Genomic DNA, 21,460 nt, shown 5'->3' with positions numbered 1-21,460 from the left:
CCTGGAATATTGGAGAAGGGACAGGGCGAAGGAGAGGGCACTTTCATTCACATTAACACTGAGATTTGGACTCCGAGCGAACACAGAATATAAAAGATGCCCCAATAGGGCAGAGATCGCGATAACTTGGAGAAGCTAGCAGCCACGTTAGGTCATTTTTGCAACATGAACTTTGATAAATTACATTCCACAACGGAAGGAGATTCCCCAACAAGAACGAAATAGGACGCGGACTATCCTATTTACAGGAACCATTGCCTTATCATTGCTGACCATGTCACTAGAATGAGGGAGTAAACACAGTCACTTACCTACTTTATGTCACCTTATTATGTTAAACATTTTGGGTGTTGTGTCATGGAGCAAGCATACGTTTTTTAAAAAATTTAAAACAACTTCAACACACAAAAGTTTCACTTTCTAAAAGAAATGTAAGATTTTCATAAAAACTAACCCTCTGCCAATAACCGATGATTGTAGCCGACACTTTTGACATATCCGTGTTGAAGAATCGATCAAAACGTGCTGCCAAATTCGTGAATACCTTTTCACTGTAAGATTGTGTTTTGAATAACACTACCTCGAGCTGTACAGATTGTGTACAGATCTATTTATATTAAACATTGTTTATATTAAACAAATCACATTTTATATATATATATATAAAAATACTGAGGAAGCGCAACCTCCGAGTTGGCAGTGGTAAAGATGGGTGAAACTATTACTTATTTAAAATAATTTAAAATTCCACAGAGGACCAACTTCACTTCACGTGCAGTTTTCCCCAAGTGTTGAAAGTTGGTGTTTCTCCAGTACGAAGATTATCTGCACCATGTCGTAACATTGCCTGTATATTTTACAGCGAATCTTAGCAAAGGACAGAGTCAAAAACCTCCGGGTAAGGTTTTCGGTGAGAGTGGGTGAAGGGGGAACTCGTATTTGATGATGTACTGTAACATTTGCGAGCTAGACCTAAAAAAAGAATAATGCGTTTTCCCACCTACTCTGTATGAAACTCACATGCAGCCGTGTGTAAAGTATTTGTCACGATGTCTGCTTTCTCGCACATAGATATTTATATAAATACAGCGTAATAAAACGTGTGACTATTTGGTATGTGTGCAATAAACATAATTAAACATTTCATGCGTACGTTTATATAGTTATTGCTAAAGGTTGAGCGGTGGGTCTGCCGGGGTTCCAATATCATACATAAACCTCCCTGGACTATAAGGCCCGGAGGTGCATGGTGCTAATAAAAGTAGCGTGTCTGTTGTTCAGTGCAACCAGTTTTCTGATAACATTTAATTTTGCAAAATGTACGCTTGGCATCATCGCAATTTTATTAAAACGTCCTGAATAATTTGCAGACTTGTACATTCTAACGTTCTTTATATTATTTGACTCATAAACGAAAGTGATTTTTGTCACCTCCATTCTAGTGATGTCCAAGTGCTTGTTCTGAAAGGTAGTCCAGGTTATAGATGATTCCCAAATTGTGTTCCACTCCTTAAAAAAAACATGGGATTCTTGCTTGGGAGCCCACGTTAATTTATTATTCAGACAAATTGACTCAGAACAACTGCGAGGATATTTACTAATATTCCTTGCCCCGCTACCGCTAGAATTTATTGTTTGTTTGGTAGCTTTAACATTCCTGGCTGATTTATGACAGAGCGGTAGCAAAACGAACAGAGAAAGGTTAAAATAACAACCATTCCTGAATAATTCAACACCCTGCCATCGCACCTCCAACTGTGGCAAGACGCAGATAAGGAAACTGATGAGATGACAAAATGTTCCAAAAGCCTCGACAGAGCGTGGTATCCTTTTGTCTTGTTATTGGTTCGACTGTTGTGTGAAGTAATGCAATACTTAGTGCAAAAAGATAGATGGCTACAGCACTTTCTTGGCGTCTGTAAAAGGAGTCAGCTGCCACATGTTACCCCGCAGCCCGCTCTAACTTCGACAATAACTTTACTTGTCAATTTAAGTTCAGAACTATTGAGAAGCTGGCAGTGCTGCCATGAGTTTAAAATGTTTTTCCTCTCTCTCTCTGCATGCACCAATGACTCCTTTATAATGAAAATTAGTACATGAGATAATGCAGTTAGGGGAACGAGCAAAAATGAACTTTTATAGAATGAAATTACACTAGCTGTTGGAAGGCTGAAGGTTCCTCCTGCTGTCACCACCAGTTGCGTGTGTTTTTATTTCGTTCTTACAATTCTGCCCGTCTCTAATCACCCTCGAAAAAGGTTGCGGCGAGTTCCAGGATTTTGTCCCAGGGACCGGAGCCAGTGCAGAAATTTGGTTGCGCTTCAGGATGGCGAATGTTGTTGTGAATTGTTGAAGCTTGCAGTTTGATACAATGTTCAATGTGACGGTAGCTACAACTCGGTGTGACAAAAGGTTGTTTCCACCCTCACACACACTTTCACCCAGTAACAACATGGAAGCTGTTCCATAAGGGAATTAATCATCAAGCGACGGAATGGGCATGTTCAGAAAGGAATTTCACATTCTGGGAGATGGTAAATAGCGAAACAATTTTTTTTGGTAATTCTTTCATGGGATGTAGTTGGCGCCTATATTTAATTATCCTTAAAGGTGTGGTGAGCCACCTTCTAACCCAGTGGCTTTCTAGGCCATTTCAGAGAGTACTTAGTCAGCCACATTGCTGTGGATTTACAGCCACATATAGGCCAGATTGAGGAAAGACGGCAGATTTCTCTGCCTAGAGGACATTAGAATCGCATTTAAATGATAATGTGGCAGTTTGATGGTCAGCATTGCTGAGACTAACTTTATATTCCAGAAAATTAATTTAAATTCCCTCAGCTGCTGTGCTCATGGCTCCAGACTGCTAGTCTAGTGTCTTTTCCTTCCAGTCAAATGTGACATGGCTGAAGATTATTTATTGTTAATCATTTAATCTTATGGACCTCACATCCAGCAACAGAACTCCGAAGGGTTCCATTGACTATTGCTGGTTAGGAAAATTATAACTCAAAATTCTTCAATTGATGAGGTGCTCGCTCCACAATGAGCCAATGGTGGCTTAGTTTACAGCCAGCTGCAGGGAACCACTCAAATTCCACCAACTCAAACACACAATATAGGCTAAAAGTCTCCTTTTTTTAATCATAGAAATCATAGAAACCCTACAGTACAGAAAGAGGCCATTCGGCCCATCGAGTCTGCACCGACCACAATCCCACCCAGGCCCTACCCCCATATCCCTACATATTTTACCCACTAATCCCTCTAATCTACACATCCCAGGACACTAAGGGCAATTTTAGCATGGTCAATCAACCTAACCCGCACATCTTTGGACTAAGGCTACAAATGAATAAACCAGGTTTCTTCCCAATGAGTTAGCCCTTAATGATTGGGGAGACTGTGATTAAATAACTTCTAGTTCATAGCAAAGCCAAGAGGAGGATAGATATCCCCAATTTGGTCTATTTAAAGCCAAATTGCAATAGAAGAGAAACTCTCCTGAGCAGAGGGTGGCTGTTAAAACCAGCCCATTTGGCATCAAGTTCAAGTTTCTCAAACTCAGCAGTTTCTTGACTTGCTCATCAGAACAGTTGCTCATTAAACGGGGATTTCCAGAAGACAGATCATTAGTTGGTGGAAAAGTGTGAAACTGTTAAACTAGGTGTCACTCGGTTAGGCTGCACCTTAATGCTTTTCTATAGATTTAAGCACATAATACAGGCTGAAACTTCGTGCAATACTGATGGAATGTTACACTGCCACCTTTCTAATAAGAGGTAAAGTTAAAAGCCCCATCGATGAACTCGTGAATATAAAGAAATTGCTGCTAAGACTAGAATCAGGCAATCTCTCGAAGGCCTACTTGAAGGGCGCCAATCGCAATTGCTGTATGAGCAGTCAGTTTCTCATCCTTAAGTGCTGATCTAGCCATAGCATTATTGCACGTTTTATGGTGGATTAACCGGACCTCAAATGTTATGGAATTTTGTTTTAAAGAGTGATTTGCTCACGTGTCGAATCTTTCCACTTCTTTGCTTTCAACACTTTTAAATTTTCAGACTGTTTTGAGATGGTTTGAATGGAAGCCGTTCTTTAAAAGACACAAGATGGGTGAAATGAAGACAATTTCTGTGCAATACATTTTGAATGGTTAATACACAGAAAAATTAGGACCGAGGTGGAACACATCCTAATCACCCCAAAAGTGAAAGTTTGGGAAGGAATTAACATGGAAAGCAATCAGATTGGAAGCAATTTGGACATTATGTTAAGATTAATTTGCCTAATATTTGGATGAGCGAAAACATCCTTTACACATTCAAAAAGGTCAAAGAGGTTGTTTTCTTCCATCCTAAAGCATTATTACGTCGTCATGATATTCAGTCACCTCTCGTGATATAAAGATCCTGATGCAAATTGCACCACCCCAGCCCCAATCAACACATGTCCAAATTTACCGTGTGCATTATTGATGAAAAGTCGTAATGGCCAAGCAGGGTACATTGGCTCAAAGCCTTCATCCAGTAAGACAAGGCACAACTGTTCTAAAAATCATCTTAAAATCATTTCCCCCTTTCCCTGCTCACTTTCCCAATAGTTTGAGAAGCTCCATTACTGGTGAATGGTATTGAAAGCATCATCACCTGCAGAGAAGCAATCAAAGGCTTTTACAATTCAGCTTGATGGGGACTTTTTTTTCCAAAAAAAAATCACCTCAACTTTTGTAACATGCTGCATCAGAGTTATAGGATGTTAGTTTATGCTTCAAAGTCTGTAAATGAATCTGGAGGTGTGTCTTGAACTTTCAGAGAAACTAGATTGCAATATTTATAATGCAAAATTAATTCTGATTTCAACGGTTATTGAGCAATCAAGTCTGTCTCTTGCATTCTCTTACAAACAAAATGCTTGGATATGGAAAATAAATGAATTACACCATTGACAGGAAGAACACAGTAGCACAGTGGTTAGCACTGCTGTTTCACAGCTCCAGGGACATGGGTTCGATTCCTGGCTTGGGTCACTGTCTGTGTGGAGTTTGCACATTCTCCTTGTGTCTGCGTGGGTTTCCTCCGGGTGCTCCGGTTTCCTCCCACAGTCCAAAGATGTGCGGGTTAGGTTGATTGGCTATGCTAAAATTGCCCTTAGTGTCCTGGGATGCGTAGGTTAGAGGGATTAGTGGGTAAATATGTAGGGATATGGGGGTAGGGCCTGGGTGTGATTGTGGTCGGTGCAGACTCGATGGGCCGAATGGCCTCTTTCTGTACTGTAGGGTTTCTATGATTCTATGAACATGTATAGTAATTTGCATTTTCCTGCAGACTTTGGATATGTTCAATTGGCAGTGAAACTTCTCCAAGTGGCAAACTTAATTACAGCTGAGTATGCATCTTTCTAAATAGGGGTTTAAAAAGAACCTGCAATCACTCTCATACTCATCTTGCTCTAATTCTTTATATTTGTTCGCAACATGTGGACATCACTGGCTCAGCCAGCATTTATTGCCCATCCCTAGTTGCCTTCGAGAAGGTGGTGGTGAGCCGCCTTCTCGATTTGCTACAGTCCATGTGATGTAAGTACGCCCACAGTGGCGTTTATGGGCGGCACGGTAGCACAGTGGTTAGCACTGCTGTTTCACAGCTCCAGGGACCTGGGTCGATTCCCAGCTTGGGTCACTGTGTGTGTGGAGTTTGCACATTCTCCTCGTGTCTGCGTGGGTTTCCTCCGGGGCTCCGGTTTCCTCCCACAGTCCAAAGATGTGCGGGTTAGGTTGATTGGCTATGCTGAAAATTGCCCTTAGTGTCCTGAGATGCATAGGTTGGAGGGATTAGTGGGTAGATATGGGGGTAGGGCCTGGGTGGGATTGTGGTCGGTGCAGACTCGATGGGCCGAATGCCCTCTTTCTGTACTGTAGGGTTTCTATGATTTCTATGAGTGCTGTTAGGGAGGGAGTTCCAGGATTTTGACCCAGCAACAACGGTGATGTTGCTCCAAGTCAAGATGGTGTGGGGCTTGGCGTGGAACTTGCAGGTGCTGGTGCTCTCATGCATGTGGCCCTTGCAACCATCACCTCCCGCCCAATGAATGATCTCATGCTCTATTTATGGTCATGCCTTTTCCCCCCAATTACTTAGTTCATCCACGTTATCCTCTGACACACAGTTAGTAACAGTGCCTTGACATTTCTGACCCTAGCAGTTCATCCACCACAGATAACACCGGATTTCCTTTCTGCCACCAACAGCACTTAATTATGCTTGTGGCAGTTAACAGTGGTGTTACTTCCTCATTAAATAAATTGGCAAAGATGCAGAATGTCTTTTGGATGAGACGTTGAACTGAGTCTGTTCCCTCCAGTGGAGTTGAAAGATTCCATGGCATCATTTCGAAGAAAAACAAGGGAGTTCTTCGCAGTGCCCAGGTTTATATTTATCCTTCAAACAACATTGTTAAAATAGATGAATTGCTGATTATCACTCTGCTTGCTGTGGGCCTTCCTGTGCACAAATTGGGTGCCATGTTTCCTGCATTACAACAGTGACCACACTTCAAAAATGCTTTGTTGTCTGTACAGTATTTTGGACATAAATGAAGTTGAGGAATGAGCTATAGAAGTGAAATTTTTCTTACAGCCTCCTGCTGGATAAAATTAATTTAATTCAACATGAACAAATGTGGCTGATTGCACTGTTATTCTGCACCTTTCACATCATAACTCAGGACATAGGGTGGATAGTACACAGTGAAGGGAAAACAAAACGTTTCGCCTTAGTAGAGGATTCAATAACCAGGGGGCATAGTTAAAGGAAGGAGCTGGAAATTTAGAGGGGGTTTGAGGAAAAACCTTTTCACTCAGAGGCTGGTGGGAATTTGGAACGCTCTGCATGAAAGGGTGGTAGAGGCGGAAACCCTCAATATGTAAGAAGCATTTAGATGAGCACTTGAAATGCCATAGCAACTGCGGCTACGGACCAAGTGCTGGACAATGGGATTAGATTAGATAGATGTTTGATGCCTGGCATAGACACGATAGGCAGAAGGGCCTCTGCGTGCTGTAAACCTCTAACTCTATAATATACTTTAGCCACAGAATAGCCATGTGCAACACCCAAAATACTGAATACCCATATCTATATATTTAGGTCTAATATTCAGAGTCATGTGAATTTAATGAAATTCACTACCCTTGAAATTAATGATTCACTGACTGAAATAAATATAAATGAAGTTATTCTTCTGATAAGCTAGCATAACAAAATAAGACACAAAGTGTAATTTATTAATTCAATATGCCATATATACATAATATAGATTAAAACTTTAAAAACTGTTCGCTTTATACAGAAAGATATCTACAACTCAATTTTACAACTTAATTTTCAAAATAAACTACCACATCACCTTCACAACATAGGGCGAATGGACTACAGAACTGAAAAAGTTGAAAAAAAAATCAAAAAAGGAGCCTGCAAAATGGACAGTAACAGATATGTACTGCGCAATTTGGAAGGTAATAATTTGAGTGTAAAGTGCATTCCCATTACATTTTGCTGGGCATAATTACGTTTCTTATGAAAGGATCAACTCTCATGCAATGGCAACATCTGATTCCTGATTGAGCAACATTCACTGATTGAGAAATTTGAAGTTGATAATTGGTCAATGCACATAATTTGTAAGCAAGTTAGGCAATGAGTTATTAGTCACGTAATTCAGAGTTCCGGATCTTCGATTCCTTTTGAAAGAAACCTTTCTTTCAAAATGTTACTTTAAAATTTTAATTTTTCTCAATATCAGCATTGATAACATACTATTAGAGTATTGGAAACTTCGTTCACTTCAGCATATGATCAATCAGTAACCAAACCTATTCGCTAGGTTTGATTTGTGGGTTGGTTAACTGTATTGAATACATCACTATTTCAGTTTACCAGACAATGCATTCATACTATGATGTAAAACACATGGAAATGAAACATTTCACTTCCAGAAGTGTCAATAAGAACTTTGTGTTAAAGCAAGGAAGCAAAATTTGGCATATAGTAGGATGGATGTGCACTTTATTTGCCTTAGCACTATATTAATTTAGCTTACTAATAAATCAAATTGACTCTAATATTAAAAATCACTTAGGTTGTCAGCTAAAAATGACCAGGAGTTGCATTGTATAATTGCACTACAGTCCCCAAAACTTCAGAATAAACCATCCTCAAGTAAGAATGCACAATATTCATTGCTTTTTCTTAAAAAAAAAAGCACAGAAGAATGGTCAACATCCACTAATTGCTATTCTGCGCAGATTGGAGCAGTCTTCTTTTGTTATTTTTGTAGCAGATTACAGTAACGTGTGTGACAACTTGGAAGTGTTAACATCAAAGTTCCTCAAAGTAAGGTTCCAGTAAGGTCAGTTCATTCCAGCATACTGAATATTTCAAACCTGCGTGCCGGTGGAAGCAACATTATCTTCTTGCGGAGTGCAGATAAGATATACTTGTCCGAGTCATGAGTGATGTCCGATCTCTGCCTGCCCCGCACCTGTTCCCTTGAATTCACAATGGAGTTGCTTAAACGAAGAACGGTGCCAATTCAATGCTTTAGTTGCCGCTCTAATTCGTGCTGGCACTTGATCAGACGTTCTATTTCTGTACCCAGCGTCTGCAAGTTTTCCTGTAATTAAAAATCACAATGTGAAGTTTGTCGCATGTACTTTGTTTCATCCTTCACACATTACTTTTGGTTGGTGCATTACTGGCAGGAATTACTGAAAAGTAAATATTTGCAACCCAGGTATTTGACAGGCAATTCAAAACACTGTTGTGACTAACCACTGTGCCATGAGAGCAATTGTGGTCCAATTTTAGCAGATATACAACTATATTGTACAATACCGCAGCACCATCTTGTGCTAAATGTGTGAAATCTACTTCAATAGCTAAATCACTGCAGTAGGTATTGTTTCTAAGGCCAGTTTCTAACGCCTCTTCCAAAGCGACCTCCTATGGAGTACAAATCTGCCCTAAATCATGAAGAAGAAATCAGATGCGTTATGTGTGTAACATAGAAGCCACACAGAATAAAAAAATATGCTTAGTGGCATTTAATGAAATTTTTCATGCAGTCTGGATCTGCATTGGCTCCAATTTTACATATTCTCAAAGCCAAAACTGTCAAATTAGGAAGGTCTAATGGAGGTGCAGCTCAACTGAAATTGCCATAACTCATTTCACTTATAAACTGGAAAGATCTTCACAAACTTCAAGTAGTACTTGAGTACTTAAAGTTGCAGCAGAAAGTACTGCATTTTGGCACTTATAGTGGAATTGTTATTTTACCTTTTACCAGACTTGCATAATTAGCACAGTCATAAGATATTAAAGCACAACTGAAAGCACCAAGTACTTTGATTAAAATTCACTACTGTGACTGGAATGCAACCCAATTGACAAGTTAAAACATAGAACATAAGTTATCAATCTTTGCTTTCTACTGAGCAACCTGAGCAGAATGGTTTACCAAATCCCACAAAATTATAAAAAACATTTCAAGTGTTACAAGAATAGCTTTTGAATTCAACATTTAGGGGCAGTGGAAAACCATGCACTTCACATGAATTATTGAATACAATCCCTACAGTACAAGAGGTGGTCATTCAGCCCAGCGAGTCTGTACTGACCACAATCCCACCCAGGCCCTATTCCCATAACATCACACATTTACCCTGTTAATCCTCCTGACACTAAGGGGCAACGTAACATGGCCAATCAACCTAACCCGCGCATCTTTGGATTGAGGGGGGAAACTGGAGCACCCAGAGGAAACCCACGCAGACACGGGGAGAATGTGCAGACTCCGCACAGACAATGACCCAAGCTGAGAATCAAACCTGGGTTCCTGGCACTGTGAGGCAGCAGTGCTAATCACAAGATTCAGAATTGTGTAAAGATTTAGTCAAATAAACTTGTTTTGGGAAAGACTGCAAAAGGTGGTGGCGGGGTGGGGTGGGAGGCATGGTTAGGTAGATAATACCAAAGCAAAAGATCCAAGAAACTAAAGGCTCAGTTGCTAATGGCGGAACAAGGAAGGGACGTGGCGGCACACAAAAGTCAGGAGTCAGAAGAATGACATGGCCAGGAGACAGGAAGAAAGAAAATATAATGTTGCAGGACACTGAGGAGATAGGAAGCCCAGTCAGAAATTTAAAGACAAATATGAGGATTTTAAATTTAACACAATGAGGAACAAGAAAGCAAAGTAGGTCAGCAAGGACACACTGAACATGAGTAGGATTTAGTAGGGTATAGACTGCTTTGAATAATAGAGTCCAAAGGTAATTAAACCAAGTATAAGGATCACAACTACAAGTTATATTTCTGTTTCATCTTAAACTTTAGTAAACGTGACAGCATAGCTCAGGACAATCTTTTTACTGTCATAATTAGAATACAACATTTTATCAATAAATACCCAATTTTTTTTCACTTTAATCTCTTTTGGTATTAGGGTCCAGATATTTAAAATAAATAACTTAATTCTTTGCTTACACATTTTCATAGAAATCATAGAAACCCTACTGTACAGAAAGAGGCCATTCGGCCCATCGAGTCTACACCGACCACAATCCCACCCAGGCCCTACCCTCATATCCCTACATATTTTATCCACTAATCCCTCTAACCTACGCATCTCAGGACACTAAGGGGCAATTTTAGCATGGCCAATCAACCTGACCTGCACATCTTTGGGCTGTGGGAGGAAACCGGAGCTCCCGGAGGAAACCCATGCAGACATGAGGAGAATGTGCAAACTCCACACAGACAGTGACCCAAGCCGGGAATCAAACCCAGGTCCCTGGAGCTGTGAAGTAGCAGTGCTAACCATTTCTTATAGGAAAGTTTCAAAGCAAAGACTTTGAAACTTTACCTGGAAATTTATTTTACAAACATACATGTTTTAACAGAGAATGGGTCGACTATATGTCATTCAATTTAGATCAATTTCCAGTGCATCATTGCATTTTTGAGATGATTATGGTAGAGTCATCCAATCTGAAAATATTACTGTCCAAAAACAGATGAAGACATTTTTATTTTCTTGCTAAAGTTATTTGATTTAATATTATTCCCTTCAACAAAGGGCTCCCTGAAGAATATATTGTACATAACACAGAACACCAAAAATTAATGTCGATCCTTCAGTAAGACCTCAGATGTACTTAATGTATCAAAGTTATGATAATGAATTGCATTTTCTTACGAAATGTAGGTAATGAATACTAAAACTAACGAGTTATTTTCTAGTAATAGATGTATAGCTTGTGGCAAAAATGCTAATCTTTTCCCTCGCTTTCATCTTGAAGAATAAAAAAAACGAACAGGAAAAAAAATGAACTCAGACTGGGAGGGAAAAAGCTACTTGGTAAATGGCACGATTTCGTCATGTTTTAAAACGCAAGAGTGAGAATTTTGAAGAAACTCGCATATCACTGGAGGCAGAACCACATTGTAAAGTAAGATAACTGCATTTCACTGTTATCAGTGTGCAATAGAATACGGGTTTTGCATTTGCTAATGGCTCAGTTTTCTGTTTCCTTTAATGTTTGATAATGAAAGTTATCACGTTAACCCTTTGACTATGGTACAGTTTTACATGCTTCCCAAAATGTAGTCTTTTACCATGAAGTTAAAAGTGCCAATTGGCTGATTTCTTTGCTGCTACCATAAATATGCAAATCACAAAAATTTAAAAGGCTATGCAATGAGTCACCTAATAGGTTGAAAAAAATCTCAATTTACAAACAATCTATAAATTAATTGTGCTTAATATCCAATTGGTACAGTTAGAGATTAATATAAATGGAGCGTAGTTAGAATACTCAAATACAGTCTCTTGCAGAGTAGTTGACAAAAACAAAAAGCAGATTATTGAATTTAATTGAGGACTTAAGGATAGCATTTGTATATTCTGCTTAATAACGATAAATGAAAGGGAATGGATATTAGGAGCAGGGAGGTGAAAACAGAAAAATTCTGAGGGTGTTGCACAGAAAAGAAAGGAAAAGAAAAACAAATGGCATTAAATAAGGAGATAGGGAGTTAAACTGCTGATCGAGGTTACAGAGCCAGGGAGGGATATGGAAAAGAATTATACACAAGGACATTGTGAAGAATCTAGAGACAAAGTAGCTCATGAAGAAATGGCTAGTGGTGACCACTGAATATCCCTTGGTGTGGAATTGGATACAGGCAGCAGAGCTTTGTACAGTATCAATCACAGATTGCATAAGTCGCTGATCACGTCCTTGCATTGCTCTCCACCCACATCCCGTTTTCCCCACCATACCAATTTCCTTTTATATTCATTCCTGAAAAAAAAAACTCTCCCAAATCACTTAGACCAATCTGGCACACGCAAATTTCCGGTTGTCTAACCTTCGGCCCTCCATTCAACGTAACATTTCTGCTGCTATCAATCTGCTCAACTACACCCTCATCTCCACCTCAAATGCCTTAATCCCCATTAAAACCTTTAGACTCTGATGAAAGGTCATTGACCGGAAATGTTAACTCTTTCTCTTTTCACATGTACTGCCTGACCTGGAGTATTTCCAGCATTTTCGGTTTTAATTTCAGATTTCCAGGAACTGGAGTATTCTGCTTTCCAATTAGACTCTTTACATCGCAGCTATTCCCTTGGTACAGCCCACTTTTCCACTCCCACAAGTCCGAGAGAGACAAGCTTGAAAGGATGTGGTAGAAAACTGGATTTAGTCATCCAACACCAGATCTGGTTTGGGCAATTAAATATTATTGGGCCCTGTCCTCATCTGCTAATACTGCTCACTATTTCAGGATCATCCTGGTACCTTCGTGTCAACCAATCAGCACTCTTTTCTCCTGCAGTTAAATTGTGCTCGTCTGAAATTTGGCAGTGTGTTTGTCCTGGTGAGTGGAAAAGCTCTGGCAACATGGCTCTCTTTTCAGCAATATTCAAGTTCCGCACAAGTGACAAATTCCAGGAAATGTTCTAGACAGGCAAGAATGGAACCAAGTAAGGGCAATCCCAATGAGCTGGATGAAGGGGTTGTTGGAGGACAATTGTGTGGCCAATCATGTCAATGGCTGTGAAGAATGATAATGCAAAATGATCACAGCCAGAGGGAATGTAATTTGTAACTTTGAGTGGGGATGTTCTGATGCGGAGAGGTGTAGAAACATGATTGGTGAGATTCAAACAGGGAGTTATGGAAAAAAAGTGGGCACAGTTTGGCAGGCAACAGTCATGTGCAAACTGCTGGCAGCTCTGAAGAATTTCAGACTCCCTGGGGCAGCTATTGAAAAAGCGCACTTCACATACTGATGCTGAAATAAACTTTAAAGTAATAAAGTCACTCAAATGTCAAGAGACGATTATAGTAATATTCATCAGATACAAAAAATCATTCATTGAAAATGCTTTTGTTTTAAACGGAGGCATCATTTAGCCGTCCCACTTCAGCCTTAATCCACTTTCTCCTCCATTTTCTGTATTCTTTTAAATTAACGGCACCCCAATGATACATTCCAACAGATCTATTTTTAAACTAACAAAACATTTTTATTTAAGCCTCCCGCAGTCTACTACTCATTTCAAAGGAAGGATGCACATTTTTTAAAAAAAAATCATGAAAACAGCTTTAGGATTATTGAAGGTTACATTTCAACTAACAAGCCCCAGTCAACACAGTTGCACCAACTTCTGGTCGAATTTTTCTGCATGCAAACACAATCACTGGGAGTATTATTTCATGCACAGCATTAGTGGCCTAACTGTGCCTGGATTAGAAAACTTGTCCAAAATATCCAACAAGCCATAAGATTAAGATGAAGGAATTAAATGAGGTTCAGTGGCTTTACCATGTAACTAATCTGTTCCTCATAACCAATGATTTACACTGACTGTCTCCATACATGGTAAGTCACATACTTATGCAAGGATTACAACGTGCAACGTTTATGGAACATTCTGCTAAATTGGGTGCATTTTAAGAGAATGAAGCTTAATTGTTATTTTATACAAGAAAATAGTGAGCACAATCATTTCTTCCCATCTCTTTACTCAGCATTTCTATTATATGCAAATATCTTTACTGCAGCTGCAGTTCAGCGTGTTGATGTGTCGCCTCATTAGCACACTGCTGTGATCAGCAGCTGGAAGTGTCAACACAAGTCATAATACTTTGTAATTTTACTAATTCTTAAACACTTTAAATTCAAAGATCCAATCTATCATACAGGGTTTCAACAAATGATATGCTGTTTATTGCACTACAGATTCCTAGAAGATACAGGACATTACTATTTTTAAATTGAAAGTCACCTCAAATATTTAAAAAATTGATTTCTGGGATGTGGGCATCACTGGCTAGACCAGCATTTGTTGCTTCTTGCCTTCTTGAATCACTGCATGCCCCGAGGTGTAGGTACACTTACAGTGCTGTTAGGGAGGGAGTGCGTGCCAGGATTTTGACCCAGTGACATGGAAGAAAAGGCAATATATTTCTAAGTCAGGATGGTGAGTGACTTGAAGAGAAACCTCCAGGTGATGGTGTTCCCAGGTATCTGCTGCTTGTGTCCTTCTAAATGGTAGTGGTTGTGGATTTGGAAGGTGCTGCCCAAGGAGCCTTGGTGAGTTCCTGCAGTGCATCTTGCAGATAGTACACACTGCTGCCACTGTTGGTTGGTGGCTGATTAATAAGGGGATCAGGGGTTATGGGAAAAAGGCAGGAGGAGAATGGGGATAAGAAAAATATCAGCCATGATTAAATGGCGGAGCAGACTCGATGGACAGAATGGCCTAATTCTGCTCCCATGTCTTATGGTGGTGGAGGGAGTGAATGTTTTTGGAAGGGGTAGCAATCAAGCAGGCTGCTTTGTCCTGGATGGTGTCAAGTTTCTTGAGTGTTGTTGGAGCTGCACTCATCCAGGCAAGTGAAGGATATTCCATCACACATTGACTTGTGCCTCGTAGATGGTGGACAGGCTTTGGGGAGTTCAGAAGTTACTCACTGCAGGGTTACTAGCCTTTGACCTGCTCTGGTAACCATTGTGTTTATATCGCTACTCTAGTTCCGTTTCTGGTCAATGGTAACCTCCAGGATGTTGATAGTGGGAGATTCAGCAATGGTAATGTTATTGAATGTCAAGGGGTGATAATTAGATCTCTCTCGGTGGAGATGGTCATTGCCTGACACGAATGTTCCTTGGCACTTGTCAGCCCAAGCCTGGATATTGTCAAGGTCTTGCTGTATTCGGACATGGTCTACTTCAGTATTTGAGTCATGAATGATACTGAACATTGTGTAGTCATCAGCGAACATCTCCGCCTTAAGATGGAAGGAAGGTCATTGATGAAGCAGCTGAGTTTGGATGATTGAGATGAGAGACTCAAATAAGTTAAAAGGCATTAACTGTTAATTAAGACAATCTTAATTTATAGGAAAATTGGTCAGGACAAAATAATTGGCTCAAATTTGGTAGCTATTAGCGCTAACCTAGAAATCCTGTATTTGAATCATAACATCACAGAATAGACACAGCACAGGTGCCATTGAGCCTACTGTACCTGTGACAGAGCTATCCAATTGGTCTATTCGCCTACTTTTTCCCCCTAGCCCTGTATACTTCTTGCATTCCTTCAAGTAGTTACCTGATTAGCACTACAAGTTAGAACTGAATCTGCTTCCATTGCCCTTTCAGGCATTGTATTCCAGATGATTACATGTTGTGTGCATTGTTTACCTTATGGTGTCTCCTAAAACACCATGGCCGGTACTTTCCACCCCCTCCCACAACGGGTTTTCTGGTGGCAGAGGCAGCTTGCCATTGGCCAGATCTTCAGGCCCTGTCAAAGTCAATGGCAAATTGCACTGCTTGCCACCTGTGACACTGGGAAACTCGTTTGGGGGGAGGCAGGGGTTCCCTTCAGCAGGACCGGCAATCCCACCGGCGGGAAGGGTTGGAAAATTCCAGCCCATAAATCTGTGCCCTCCAGTTACCAACCCTTCTGCCACTTAGAACAGTTTCTCCTTATCTACTGTAATAAAACCTCTCAATTCTAAACCCCTCCATCAAAAATCCTCTTAAACTTCTCTCCTCAAGAACTACCCCAGATTTTTAGTCTCACCACATAACTGAAGTCACTCATTCCTGATACTACTCTTCTGCACTGTCCACGGCCATGACATTCTTCCTAAAATGAAATGCCCAAAGAATGGAAACAAATGAGTCAAATGTGATTTTTCCTTTAGCTTCTGAATTTCATATATTAACCCACAATTTCCCCAAGTCTCTATGTTTCCCCACTGAGCGGACTGGCCTGTAATTCCCAGGTTTATCCCTTTTCCCCGTTTTGAACATGGCTGTGCCATTTGCAATCTTCCAGTTATCTGGCACAATCCACTGATCCAAGCAGAACACAGCCTCCAGAATTTCCACCCATACCTCCCCCAGTAACCTCAGATGTATCCCATCAGTAGTGGCAGTACTCAAAATGGAAAAGTCAAGTTTTTAAAGTGCCCCTACTTTACCCATTTTATCCTCTATAATAACAGTACAATCTCCTTAGTATCACCTGTGACACTGGTCACACTTTCACCTACGAGTTCAAAGGTTGTGGGCTCAAGTCTCACGACAAGACCTGTGCGTAAAAATGAAGGCTGACACTATTGAGGAGGTGCTGTAGTATCAGTTTCATCTGTTAAATGAAACATTAAATTGAGACCCTGTCTGCCCTCGCATGTGGACATAAAAGATTGCATTGGACTATTTCAAAGAACAAGGGAGTTAACAATATTAACTCCATCAATCAACATCACAAAACAGATTGTGCAAATTGGCTGCAGCTCAAACAGTAGTACCTGCAAGGTTGCTTGGAAGTAACCAAGATATAACATGTCATTAACAATGTATTTATAATGCAAGAGTAAAGCCCTAAATTTTGCTGACAAATTCAACATGCATTAAATAGGTACAGCAACTTCACACCATTCCACATATTTTAATGCCGAGTCTTGGCGAGAATAGCACAGCCTCTGGAGTAAGGGCAACTTGGATTAGAACTTCTCAATTTTCAGGTTCAACTCTACACGGGGTTGCCAGAGGCCACTGTCTGGCTTGTACTCCAGGTGAGCACTGGCAGCCTCGCCAGTAGCTCTATCACAGCATCCATGTCCTAGTATTCCTGTATATGTGAGTCATATCCTCTTAGTTAGATGCAATTTTTTTTTTCCATAAGGAATTTAAGGTGTTTACATTTAGTTTGTTGATCAAATGGCAAAGTTACAGTTTAACTGCTGCTGAAGGAAAGTACTATCACCCAAATACATCGGGTGAAAATGGGGCAGGTAAAAATGGGCAGCCATGGATAGAATGGAGGAGTTTGCAGAACAGTCTCCTCAATTCAGATGAGATTCGACAGAGTAATTATCCAATTCCCTTTTACAGGTTGTGACTGAATCTGCTTCCACCGGCTTTGCTTAATTTTTAGGCAACTTCATCAAATTGATTTTTTTTTTGTTCGTTAACAGGCTGTGGGCTTCGCTGGCTTGGCCAGCATTTATTGCCCATCCCTAGATGCTCCTAACAAGGTGATGGTGAGCTATCTTCTGGAATCGCTGCAGTCCATGTGTTGTAAAAACACCCACAGTGCTGTTAGTAAGAGATTTTGAGCCAGTGACAGTGAAGGAACAATGAAATAGCTCCAAATCAGGATGATGTGCAACTTGCAGGTGGTGGTGTTCCTATGCACCTGCTGCTCATGTCCTTCTAGGTAGTAGGGGTTGTGGGCTTTGGAGGTGCTGTTGAAGGAACTTTGGTTGAATTGCTGTAATGATACACACTGCTGCCACTGTGCGTTGGTGGTGGAGGGAGTGAATGTGTAAGGTGGTGAATAGGGTGCCAATCAAGTGGGCTGCTGTGTCTTGGACACCGTTCAGCTTGTTGAGTATTGTTAGAGTTACACCCATGCAGACAAGTAGAGAGTATTCCATCACACTCTTGGCTTGTGCCTTGCCAATAATGGACATGCTTTGGGGAGTCAGAAGGCGAGTTACAGCAAATGCACATATATCACCAAGATGAAGCGTTTTGTTCATAGTTTAGGCACTGAGGTGAACTTGATGAGGTGAATGCTGATTCCAATCTTACTAAGCTTACTAAATTTTCAGAATATTTTAATTCATCCACAGGCTTTGCTAAATGCATCAATACCAAACATAGGTTTCTGTAGAATTCAGTAATGGCTAGCTTCTGTAAAACAAAATATAATTGCACATCCATCATGGAGAGATCATCATTCTGGAGATTGTTCATTTGGCAAGACTCATGACCAGTAGTACCAAAGGGGTTTGGAACATGGGAGGCTGCCAATTGGCCTATTGTACTTGGCTGGCTGTTTGCTCGAAGAGTGTGAACCTCATCCCACTGTTGTACTCTCTCAATTGCCATGCATTGTTTTCAACATCAATCATTTATTCACAATGTATAACTTCAAATCCAAATTGTGTTAAGAAAGTCAAAAGGGAATGAAAGATGGAAATAAAAAATTAAAGAATGAGCCAGATCATATCAGGTCTGAAACCTCAGATTTTTTCCCCCATTTAATAGTGCATCATTACTGAAAAGTAGGAATTAACTAGCAGCTTTAATGTATAATGTTCTTACAGCTACTCTACAATTAGCAGCTGGGGAACTTGCCACAAAACATCCACAGCGCAGCAAACAGACTCAAAACTGCCACCTCCTCGCTTCAACACAATAACTTTCAAATACTCACCAACAAATTAGCACTAATTTCAGATTAGCAAAATCTCTCAAGGATCATACAGGGTGGAGATGATTCAATCTATCTTCCTGTGTTGGCTCTATGATAGTACAATCTTATTAATCCCACTCCCTTGATCTTTACCTGTAATCCTCTAAATTTATCCTTTTCAATAATACATCCAATTCCCTTTTTGAAACTTACGATTGAATCTGCTTCCATCACCCCTTTAAGCATTACATTCTAGATCATAACTCGCTGCATAAACAAAATTCTCATCTTTCCTTCGATATGTTTGCCAGTCACCTTAAATCTCTGTCCTGTGGTGACTGATCCTGCCTGGTTAAATATATTAACTTTTCTCTGCCTCATCTACTCCTTTATCTCTAATCTCTCTGGCCAATAACATCCTTTGTGATTTTAAACAAGGTGTGTAATCTTTTGTTCTCCTCTACTTGTCCACATTATTCAACATAATAAACTATTAGTCCTTCCTCCACCTGGAGACCAACACAATACTACTTGCTTTTATGATGCCTTTCTCACTTGATTTTACTTCCAACCCATCTTGTGTAATGGCATATTCATCACCAATACAATGTAACCTTGAGACTCTCTGCCACCACCCTTAATTTCATAGCCATCGCTGTTTTCATAGATAATAGAATCCCTACAGTGCAGGTCATCATCTGGCCCATCAAGTCTGCACCAACTCCCCAAAAGAGTATGTTACCCGGACCCAACCCTCTGCCCTGTCCCTGTGCATTTACCATGGCTAATCCACCTAACTTACATATCTTTGGCCACTAAGGGGCAATTGAGCATGGCCAATCAACCTAACCTGCACATCTTTGGATTGTGGGAGGAAACCGAAGCACCTAGAGGAAACCCACGCAGACACAGGGAGAATGTGCAAACTGCACACATACAGTCACCCAAGGCCAGAATAGAACACAGGCCCCATGTGCTGTGAGGCAGCAGTGCTAAACTGTGCCACCCTGCTGTCCCCAGTTTTGCCTGTTTGTCAACTCTAGGTTGTAAATAAGCCAAAATGTCCATCAAGCTAATATTGGATTGGCAAAAATCATGCAGTTTGGCTTCTGCCAAAAGAAACTGTCCTTCCCCTCAACACCATTTAGCTACCTACAGGCTGAATCACACAGTGTACAACTTGAGTACTGTTAAACCATCAAGTCCAGCACCCAACCCCAAATTTGGTCCATCACTGAAGCCACCATTACCCACCGCTGTAGCAATGCTTCTTCTGTTCTTACTTCATTCCCACCACCACTAAAACTCATTGATATGTTTATCACCTCCAGGACTGACTTTGCAATGGTCTTGTCCCCAGTTTTCAAAAAATGTCTAACTTGGCTAAACTATTATATGCATCCTACTCTGCAATAAATCTCATCCTCCCACCCCACATTTCACCTGTCCTCACCAACCTCAGTCAACTCCCCATTAACCCAAAGCATTAAAAACAAAATGCCAGTTCTTTATCCTTTAAAAAAAATCCAGAACAACTTTGTACTCTTTTGGCTTTGCCCCTACCTCTGTTCCTCCAATGTTAAGAGTCGTCAGCTTTTTGGGCCCTACACTTAAACCCTCTGACTAAACCTCTCTGAATTACTAGCACACACTATCTTCCTAAAAATATCTTTTTGACCACAATTTAGCCATCTTCTCCAATTCTTCTATTAGACAGATATTAATTTACACCTTTGAGGTACTCCAGAGCATACACTAAGTGTTTGAGAAATACATGATATTGTTTACTTTCCTATAGTATCTTTCTCTTTTTGCCCTTCAGGTCCACACTTGTACACAATGGCATAATTTCCCATTCCTTTATTTCTTCCAACTCTGAACATTTTTGATTCAGCTACATAAAATGCTTATCCATTTTCTGAGCAATGCCAAAACTCTAGTGGCACATTAAGTATTTTTCTCACTTTTGTCTCCTTCGATTTCTCTCCCTTCTCAACTCTTTACCAGGTAATTCCACAGGTTATAGCCACCCATACTTCTGGGCGCAGTGACCATTCTTCATGTGCAAATGCAGACAAGCCCAATCCTGTCTCTGCAGTTTATATCCGAAATGAATAGAAGCCATTTTTTTGACACTACATGCTCTACATTCATTGCATAACCTATGACCTACCTTCAGTGTTATATTCTTTAACAATGTGTCTTCTAGGACAGCTTGCAACTTCCTGTTTATTTCCAATGAGAGTTCCATTGTTAGTCCACTGTCTGCTGGATGTGATGTGTAAAGTGAAGCCATGATTCCTCCTCGTCTGCTCAACTGGGCCTTATTGAAATCAGATGCTTCTGAGGACAGGGCACCAGATTCTTCCCTCAGAACATAAGTCTGAATGATTCTGCATTAGAGAAAATATTTCTGTAATAGTTGCAGAAATATTAACAAATGTATTGTTTGGCATTGTTAATGTAAAATCTGGTTTATAGAACCACTCATGAATATCTACAGGAAAAGGCTTTCCAGCCACTGAAGCGTGTTCCAAAGTTTGACAAATGGTTAATCGATCATGGACTTCCCTCCCTGTTGATTCCCCTACTTTAGGAAACTCAGATTCCCTTTCCCAAATCCATTGAAAAACAAACTTGAGCAACGATACAAATTCAAGTATCC

The 21,460-nt window shown here is 40.3% G+C and overlaps 1 protein-coding gene across 4 annotated transcripts in view; it reads right to left on the bottom strand.

Moving 5' to 3' along the window:
* Positions 1-7,247: 7,247 nt before the first annotated feature.
* ccdc186 (coiled-coil domain-containing protein 186) overlaps positions 7,248-21,460 on the bottom strand; it is a 100,182-nt gene continuing 85,969 nt past the window's right edge. Inside the window, exons 15-16 of one of the 4 annotated variants that reach the window (XM_078223261.1) lie at positions 20,969-21,188; positions 7,251-8,673 (exon numbers count right to left, since the gene is read on the bottom strand). In XM_078223261.1, coding sequence (XP_078079387.1) covers positions 8,593-8,673; positions 20,969-21,188 — 301 coding nt within the window. In that variant the 3' untranslated portion in view covers positions 7,251-8,592. Of the gene's footprint in view, positions 8,674-20,968; positions 21,189-21,460 lie in introns of all 4 variants that reach the window. The other 3 variants (XM_078223260.1, XM_078223263.1, XM_078223262.1) reach the window with 3 other exon arrangements.

Source organism: Mustelus asterias, chromosome 11 (genome assembly GCF_964213995.1).
Source record: "Mustelus asterias chromosome 11, sMusAst1.hap1.1, whole genome shotgun sequence".
In the NCBI taxonomy this organism is placed as follows: domain Eukaryota; kingdom Metazoa; phylum Chordata; class Chondrichthyes; order Carcharhiniformes; family Triakidae; genus Mustelus; species Mustelus asterias.
Note: the sequence above shows the minus strand (reverse complement) of the source record. Positions and strands in the feature narration are given on the sequence as shown.